This window comes from Zingiber officinale, chromosome 10A (genome assembly GCF_018446385.1).
Source record: "Zingiber officinale cultivar Zhangliang chromosome 10A, Zo_v1.1, whole genome shotgun sequence".
In the NCBI taxonomy this organism is placed as follows: domain Eukaryota; kingdom Viridiplantae; phylum Streptophyta; class Magnoliopsida; order Zingiberales; family Zingiberaceae; genus Zingiber; species Zingiber officinale.
In genome coordinates, this window is record NC_056004.1 from 6,017,319 (window position 1) to 6,026,634 (window position 9,316).

Below are 9,316 nucleotides of genomic sequence, written 5' to 3' on the forward strand. Positions count from 1 at the left end.
AGCAAGTGAGAATAATAATCCACTCTGTTGGTTTCTTATATGGTAAGCAATATGTTGGTTATCATAAAAGAAGTATATATACTCTGTTCTAGTGCCATGCGTGACGCACTCGCGTGGAAATACGATCGATAAAGTATGAATTGGTAAAATATTAATATTATATGATTTGATTTAGTCAAAGTCAAATGCATGGTCTTGTACCCCTGTTCAGTGGCGAAGCAACGGCCACGTCTTATTATATCAAAATGCTGTAAAATTAGAAAGAATCCAAATTTATCGTAGAGGTATAAATATAATGACTTGTTGATTCCAAATATCAAAATCAAGCAAACTAGCAAGCATTTTTTTTTTTAATGGTTTAAAAGCGAACTTTTGACTTTGTGTCCGACACAGTGGGCAAGGCCCATGCCGATTCCACCGCCCAGAGAGGCGGAGGCCCCACTTGCTCGAGACGGGACCACCAGAAGTTTATTGACTTACGAGGCTAAAATTGTCATATGACGTCGCAGTCTGCCCACTGGAAGCGTAGAGTGAAGGCGTGGAGCTGGGACAGTAAAGATTAGGAACAGAGTTATGTATAATTTAAAAGATCAAGTACAGTATAAGCCCGTCTAGCTCAGTTGGTAGAGCGCAAGGCTCTTAACCTTGTGGTCGTGGGTTCGAGCCCCATGGTGGGCGTGTACCGTTTTTCTCAAGCTTTCCCATGGTTTTGACGCCGCCCACGGTTTTCTGTGAAAACGATCTTAATTCTTACCTGCTGTATTTTCGCCCTTCAAATAAATAAATAAATAATACAATTTAGCCGGACTGAGATTATTTTCTTTTGGCAGAAATTATTATTGTCGAGATAAATGAAACATTCTAGATTTTCACAAAGGATATTTGTATTTAACGAATGTATAAAATATTTTTACGTATAATTGATTTTGTAAATAATAAATGGTCGAAAGGTTTTTAAAGCTTTTTTTAGTTATTCTTTTACTGAGAGAAAAAAAAATGTTGCTTAAATCAAAAAAATGTTGCTTAAATCAAAAAAATGTTTTGGGGGAGATAAATCAGAAAATAAAACCTCAAACAAATTGACCTGATGGGCGGCCTCTATAACGGCGTTAAGTTTCCGTGACACAATAACGGCAACGTATCTCTGGCGACGTCACCATTTTTGAAGGGCAAAAGCCGCACGCCACGTCGATGACAAGGGACTACTGCAACCTGAGTGAGATTTAATTAACCTTGGGGTTAGTAGTAGTAGTAGTTCATCACCTCTCACCCTCCGCCTATAAATATCCCCCTGCGCCTTCTCGCTTTTCGTTCGTTTCGTCGATTGGAATTTGGATCGAGCGATGCGGGGCTCTGCCAGGTTAGATTTCGCGATTCCTTGCGGTTCTGCTCATCTTTCAATGTCTTCTTCCCCTCTTTCAGCTATCCTCTTGCCTTGGTGTAAAAATTATGTCTTTTCTTTACTGTCGTGTCACCTTGACGGGAATTTATTCGCTCTTATTTCGACCAAATCCTTTGTCACTCATTAGGACTTTGGGATTTTGGTAGTTTTTGGTTCGACAGCGTTGTTCACCGAATCGTTCGTAGAGGTTCATGAGAATGAAGCAATTCCACAGAATCCTGCAGCTGGTTTTGTGAGCTTTGTTTAATTGTGGATCTTGGTTCGGAATCGAAATTAATAGGGAAGTGTTGATATTTGTGGTTTGGGCGCAATTTTCCAAAAAAAAAAAAAATCTGTTGGAGTTTTATTTCATACTCCAGACATCGCTGAACGAAGCGGCTCGTTCATCGTATTTTCAACAGATTATGTTTTTTTCCCCAACAAACATATCTGCGCGCGCGCGTCCGTGTCTGGGTGTATCTGTGGGGTTGTGGGTGCGAGGATGGGTGCGTTGTGGTTCCGTGATTCTGTATCGCTCTTTGTTTTTGAATGAATTTTGTACAGTGGATCATGCCAACTCCGTCATTTACTTTTTCTTTAGAAAAAGGATAAAGGCGAACAAACTTAACCCAAATATTTAGCTTTCTTCTTCAATTACTGCCCAGATTTCGCAAACAAGTATTGATGGCGTTCTCTTGTTTCCTCTATTTTGGTCTCTATTGATACTCTGTTATGCCTGGCAAGTAGGAGAAGACTAGACGTTGATATTTATGTGTTGTCATCGACGTTCATTATTGTGTTATCTGTAGATCATTTGCTTGTCAGTCAATCAGCGTCCTGAAATTTGTTTCCATTGCACTTATTTGTTTCCTTGAGCAAAGGATTTATTTCATTCTACATATAGCCTTACTCGATCTTACCTTTGCTGAATCAGGGCTAACTTGGGTCCTTTAGTGCCCGGCTCTGTTCTAGTGGGCACTAACATCAATTCAATGGACGAAGAAGTCATACGATTCTTGCTAGGAAGGCGAGCTGGAGATCCCACTCTGGAAAATGTCATCGCTGATGTTAATCCATTCAATGATGAACCATGGAATTTTCCTGGTTAGCTTTGGATTATCCCTGAGCTACCTATTTTATATCATTGTCATAGTTGCTTTTACAGTCAAGGTATCAAATTATAAATTTTGGTCTGCAAAAAGCCAGTCTTTCTTGCACTAGAAATTAAGACTCTCAATGGCTCTTATTTCATGGTTATAAATTTGGTTGTTTAATAATTAGAATATGTATATTTATATAGCCTTCTATAACTACTTGGTGTGGAGATTTTAGGTTACCGAATATATATTCTTCTGCAAAACTCTAACGTGATAAAGAATATATTAGATCTAATATTTGTTATCTAATGCTGTTGCACGTGGATATTTTCTTGCCAATTGGGGCTATCGATTGCTTGTTCTCTGTGTTTTATATGAGATGAGTTACTTGTTTCAACTATCAATTAAAATAGTCGTAGATGATCGCTGGTTGCAGTGACTTAGGAATGCTCCAAATTATCTTCTATACAATGATTATGTAGACTGTGGTTAGCAAATCTTGTTCACATCAGATGTCAAGCTCCTCTATGATCTAAACTAAAGAAAAATATTCAGTAACCGTACGAATTTTCCTTAAATTTGTAAAATTTGTCTTATGAAATGGTTTGTCTTCTTTGTTTTCAATTTCAGATTCCCACATAGCATTTAATTTTTCCTTCAAATCTAAATATCATGCAAGAGTTAGTGACTTGGATGATATCTTGGAGGTCATGGGAATTAGTGTGTTTGGGTTAATAAGATAACTTTTTTGCCCCATATAACCAATGTTAGAAATATTAGACTAGCTTTTAAAATTCACAGTTTTCTCAGCTATGAATATTTGGGAATAAAAAAATGACCAACTGCCAAGGAACTTGAGGATTGCTTTTTAGGCAATGCAAACTTATGTTAGTCGTCCATGTCGTAAAACTTGAAAAATAATGACTCAACTTTTAGTTCAAAGTTGGGCAAAATAAGTAGGTGGCATATATTAGCTTGTTTAGATGATTCCTAATTTTTGTTCTTAAGAGGTTTTAGGTATCAAATATCATTGTCTTTATCTAATAAAACAATATTTTTTTCCCCTTGCTCGATCACTCATATAAGAAGAATGATGTAGTTGGGGTTTACTTGCTTGAGACTGCATCCTAAGTTGGTGTTTCTCGGGCAATGCATACATCTTCCATAGATGATTTTGCTAGTGCAATGGAAATTTATCCAGAAAGATCATGTGGCAAGAATTTATAAGTTTGAAAGGAATGATAAGAAAGCAAAATTATCATGACTTAATCAGAAATTGACTTTACTGGGTTTTTTTAATGTGGTTCATCAATTTTCATACCAATAGAGATTAGAGAGAAACCAAGTGGCAGTTTGTGGATCCAAGTTTACAAAATTTCTCAAAGCGTACATACTAAAGTATAATAAAAATGTTTTTGGTATTTGTTAGAAAAGGCATCCTTGAAGTCAAATTGTTACATCAATTGAAATTTAAAAGTGAGTTGTTGAATTTACCAAAGAACCATATATTGTTATTTTCTGAGTCAAGGTTATGCCTGAACAACAAGCATCTTCTGTATCTAAATTTCCCTCTGCTTTCCTTTACTTTATCCTCTCTAGATATTTAACTGGACTAAAGAACTGTATGGTTGATATGATATGCAGAAAACATATGGTTCTTGTACAATCCAGGAGGCAGAATATCTCCCAAAGGGAACTGTGAATCAAAGGCAACTAGATCTGGATATTGGAGGCAAACAGGTGATTGCAGGATATTCACAAGTGGATGCAATTTTAGTTGGAAAAGAACATTGGAATTTTATAAAGGTAAATCACCCATTGGAGAAAGAACTGGGTGGGTGATGCATGAATATCATGTAGAATCAAATTCATTGAACGTGCATAATTGCTCAAAGGTACTCAAGAAGTCATACCCATACCACCCTTTTCCTAAAAATTTAATCTGAATAACCTCATTAATATTTTAGAATTTATCATTCCAAATTATATTTTTCAGGATCATAGTTCCTTGTATAGAGTCTTCCGTCAAAGTGCTAAATGTGCAATTGACTGCAAAGAAAAGTATTCTGCATATGCAGATAAGTTAGTTCGTGAGGATGTAGACTACATATCACCTTTTAGAACAAGAAGAGAGAGAATTGACTTCGAGGATTTGCCCCACAATTCTCAGGTAGGGTTGATTACATTCCCCTAGTTATGCTTTCTTTCTTAGTAACAGAGCTGTAAGTGCCTTGTTAGTTTTCATTGATTTCCTTTCTAAATGGCACTCGGTAACAATTCCTTTTCTCTCTGACCTAGGGGTCTGATCATAGTTTGGAAACTCTAATTCAATTAGTTTTCATACTTTGTCTATCTAATCCAAACAATTTTTAAAAGTGTTTTGGACCTTGATTGTATAAGCCTAATGTTTTTGTTGAAGAAGCAAGCAAATAATTAAAGATGAAGGGAGAGAGAATTCTTACAAATAAGAATTTTAAATATTTTAGATTTGTTATTCAACTAGAAGATATTGAGAAAATAAAGAAACAATGATTAAATTGAAGAGAGCTTCTATTTTGTCTTGCGTAATTATCAATCCTCCTTAGGCTAAAATATAAGTTCTATAAAACTCAACCAACTATACGATTGCGAGTTACTAAACAACACAAAAAAATAGTGTACTAGATGACAGTACTAAGTTGTGCATGATTACTAGATAATATAATTTGAAAAAAGTAATACCATCCAGGAATAATATAATTGCTTTAATAAATGATAAAATGAAAGAAGATACATTATGATATTAAAATGATGAACATATTCAACTTCATGGAGGGCCAATAGATTTGTAGTTAAACAAATCAACATGATTAACAAGGTTTTGGCGTTTTCAATAAAGATAATTTTAAATTTTACTATCCAAGAATTTATGTTACTAGTATTCATACCCATGTCAAATAGTCTAGTTAATTGTGCATATGAATTTACAAAAATGAAGACATGGGAACTCAAAAAATGGTTTAATTTAGGGTACAAGTATGGAGACACAATTAATCTTAAAAATCTAAAGATAAATATTAATCTCATGTTGTGTTGTGTCAACATAGGTAGGGGAAGGGGCAACCCATGAGTATGGGTATCAAAGCTAAGAATAATAATTGTAACTTTGATAGATCGTTATATGTTCAAGGATACAATCATTTTTGTTGCATAGACCTAACCTCGCAACTTCGCAAGGACTTGTCATTGTTATTGTATAGACCAGGTCATTGTTACTGAGTCCGGTCTATACAATAACAATGACAATTACAATTGATCCTTGCCTATGTCTTTATTTAATATCTTAACACACAAGATGACAGGGAAGGATCAGTGCAATCACCACTTTAGCATACGATCAGTGCACTTACATGAATGACTACTGTATCCAGCTTTTTGAACCTCAAGATAGACTTCTTATGTTTAGAAAGAAGGATGAATCATAAAAAACATTACAAATATCATATGTATGTCAGGACTGAGAAAAATGAGATTTAGAGATGTTAGATTGAACAAGTGAGAGAAACAACTTGGACAAGAAATATTCCACATCCAGATTGTCTCTTCACCCATTGTATGCTTACCACATCATAAATTGTGTCTGAAGATGTCAAATACTGACATAGATCGGCCTCTAAGAGAGATTATTCAATAAGACAGGAGAAGGAAAAGACAAATATGGTGTATGAATTGCCTGATAGCAGTTGAATCAGAAAGGATTTTATGCATTTGGGCTTGATCTGGTTTTAAACATTTAGTACAAATGTAGATTTTTTTAGTATAATTAATGGTTTCCTTTTCTTGCTCTTCCAGGCTCGATGGGCTGGTTAAGCAGCTTAGTGTGTTGGATCCTAATATCCACCACCAGTAGCTTTGTTCCTGTATTTCAATGAAGATAACTAGTTATTCAATCTTAATGGTGATGCCTGCCTGTATGTTGTGCTAGCATACCATGATCCAAGCTTGCCACAAAACGGAAGACATTATTACAAAATTGTGAGAGATTTATTTTTAACTTGATGTGAATACTTACTTTCTTCCATTTGTCCTGATGCAGATTGTCGCTGATAAAGATCAAGGGGAATCAGCGCCGTCTAGAAGAAGGCCTAATGAACTTGCATCCGTGATTTTTTCTGAAAATATGCTTGATATTTGTGATTTTTCAAATGGAGAATACTTGGAACTGAATGATTTCTATAGTTCAGACACACATGCTAGTTCAGATGATTCCAGCATTATGTCAGAAAATTCTGATGAATTCTTCGATCCTGTTGCATTTTTAATAGATATTGAGAATGATCATGGATTAGGAAAACAAACAGAACGCACAAAATATGGCTTTGATATTTCTGTACCAGTCAGATCCCATCAGGTGTTCATCGAGCCATCTCCACCAGGTATATCAATTTTATGTGGTTAATTATCTATTATTTTTAAGAGAAAATCCATGGCATTCATGGGTCTTGGTATTGGTCCTGTAATCTGCAAGGAACTTGCTTATATTTGCTTGTACATCTTCTTTGAGATATATATAATCTAGCAATACCAACTATTGTTTCAGCCCCTGTCAACCTTTATCATTTATTTCTGACAACTTTTAGTTGATATCACAGCCTAAAGATCAGTTTTGCTACATTCCATCTTTAGTAATCCTAAGGATCAGTTTTTCTACATTTCAACTTTATTAATAGGATGTTATGGCATCCTAAGGATCAGTTTTTCTACATTTCATGTTTACTGATAGCAAATTTCTGCATAACCTTGTTCACATATGCTTCAATAGAAAAGCTAATCCCAGCTTTCATGTTCACTTTTAGGTTAGCATTAGCACTTTGTTTTCAGGTGCTTATTCAGCAAAACTTATCATGATCGCATCGTATTTTTTTCATTGAACAGTTCTATTCTTGTTCACTTCCTACTGGATATTAAACATGATTTCACAATATTTTATGTTGCATCATTATTGGTTTGATGGACTTTGTGTGAGTTCTTTATTCAAATAATTATTAGTTTTATTTTTACTAGGATCATGATTTACATTGTTACATGTTTATCATTTGAGCTGTAAGTGTCATGTCTGACGTATGCTTAAGTACCAATTACTATTATATCGGATCAAACATATTTGAAGTCTTAGCAATCAACTTCGTGTGAACTTTTAGGATTCCTAATCCTACATGAAAAATTACAGGAAAAAAAACTTGAATAAGTAAAAAATATTATTAACTAAAAGATCAATACAAAGTATTCTAATCAATAGAGGTGGGTTTTGGTGGAGGTGACCAAGGTTTGTGCCCGACATTGGTACCCTTTTAGGCTTGGTGGTGTAGCAAGACAAGAAAGAAGATGGAGAGCAAGTTTGTGAGCAACACAGGTGAGAAGTGCCTGGGGAAAATTACTTGTGGAGGGATTTGGTGCAGGGAAATAATAACTCCGTGAATTAGAGGTTGTTGTACAATGGCAAGGTAACAGAGAATGCCGAAGGAAAATATTATTAATTGAAAGATGATAAAATACAAGGGATTCTAATCCTTTTCATAGACTCACCTTTTATAGACCAAAAAAATTTAAACAATCTCAAATTTCTCTGTATAAAAATATAATAAATTACAAAAGTTTAATTGATTTAGACAGTTCAGCAATTTAAAATAGGATTTAAAATTTATTCTCCCTATATATTAGACGGTTGTCTGAAGTAGATCTACATTCTACGTCTCAACTCCATACCTTTGTTACCTACATCTCAAGTTATGGTTTTCATCTTTTTTTTTTTCATATGTTGGAACCTAAGTTTACATTTTATCCATCTAGATCTATCTTTATGTATGCTAAGGCTGACATATACAGATTTAAGCTATTATTTTGTATTGACAGTTGGTGATCTTGTTATTGAAGAGAACAGTCCATCCAGTTGTCTGGATAGAAATGAACTGACTTCAAACCAGCCATTACCCTCACCAAGTGACCAACAACAAAATGTCAATGCTTCTACATCTAGCAAATATAGTGGCAAAGAGGACGATCAAACTGCTGATACCTCACATAGTCGCAGGACTTCAAAGGGCATTCATATTTCAAATGGGGGTGGCTCGAATTCAGTTAGGAAGATCACAAAGATAGGGAAAAGATACTTCTGCTTTGCATCATTTTGATCTTGCCTCTATTTGATGTGATTGACTCTATAGATCAATTAAGCAGTACAAGGGACAATATTCTTGTAATTTGTCAAATTTAGATATTGCTATGCCCTACAAGTGTAATGGTAGAAATAGTTCATTTGCTTGTTAAGGATAAGGATACACACTACAGTTTGTAAATTTTGTGAATATTTGTTTCATCATTAATCATATGCAAATTATATATGTTTTTGAGTTCTGTATAGGGGTGAGTAAAATTTCGATTAAATCGTCTGAATCGATGGATTTTTTAAAATTTGGTTTGATTATTTCAGAATTTTGGTTAATTCGGTTAAATAAACCGATTATTTTGGATTTTCTCAGTTTGGGTCCAGTTTAAAAATTATCTATTCGGTTAAATCGAAAAAATTAAATTTTAACTTGAACCGGATTTAAAACTTGGGATAATGATGTAACTTCAATGTGGGGGTTGTTCGGCTAGGGTTTTAAAGTTTTAAATCCTAAATCCCTAAATCTCCTCATTTCATTCGCTCACCACTCGCGTATCCCCTTCCCACCCCGTTGCTCGATCCCCTCTGACTCCTCTCCGACTCTCGCCGTTGATCACCTGCGAGGTTGTGACTCCGCCGGTCAACCTTGCTCAACCCTCTCTCCTTTCGTCATGTCTTCGCATCTCTCTGTTG

General features: G+C 35.1%; 1 protein-coding gene and 1 non-coding gene across 4 annotated transcripts; both read left to right on the plus strand.

Annotated features, from left to right (window-relative positions):
• The first annotated feature begins 605 nt into the window (after window positions 1-605).
• Window positions 606-678, plus strand: TRNAK-CUU. Its single transcript has one exon. It is a non-coding gene; the product is annotated as a tRNA-Lys (tRNA).
• A 538-nt stretch (window positions 679-1,216) lies between these two features.
• Window positions 1,217-8,779, plus strand: LOC122027867 (NAC domain-containing protein 18-like). 3 transcript variants are annotated; one of them, XM_042586883.1, is made up of 6 exons: window positions 1,217-1,360; window positions 2,316-2,485; window positions 4,123-4,373; window positions 4,475-4,648; window positions 6,554-6,893; window positions 8,371-8,779. In XM_042586883.1, the coding sequence occupies exons 1-6, from the start codon at window positions 1,344-1,346 to the stop codon at window positions 8,646-8,648; spliced, it is 1,230 nt and encodes a 409-aa protein (XP_042442817.1). In that variant the 5' UTR covers window positions 1,217-1,343; the 3' UTR covers window positions 8,649-8,779. The 3 variants fall into 3 exon arrangements, with proteins under 3 accessions (XP_042442817.1, XP_042442818.1, XP_042442819.1); XM_042586884.1 differs by having other exon boundaries at window positions 8,392-8,779; XM_042586885.1 differs by lacking the exon at window positions 1,217-1,360 and adding an exon at window positions 1,590-1,887.
• Window positions 8,780-9,316: the final 537 nt, after the last annotated feature.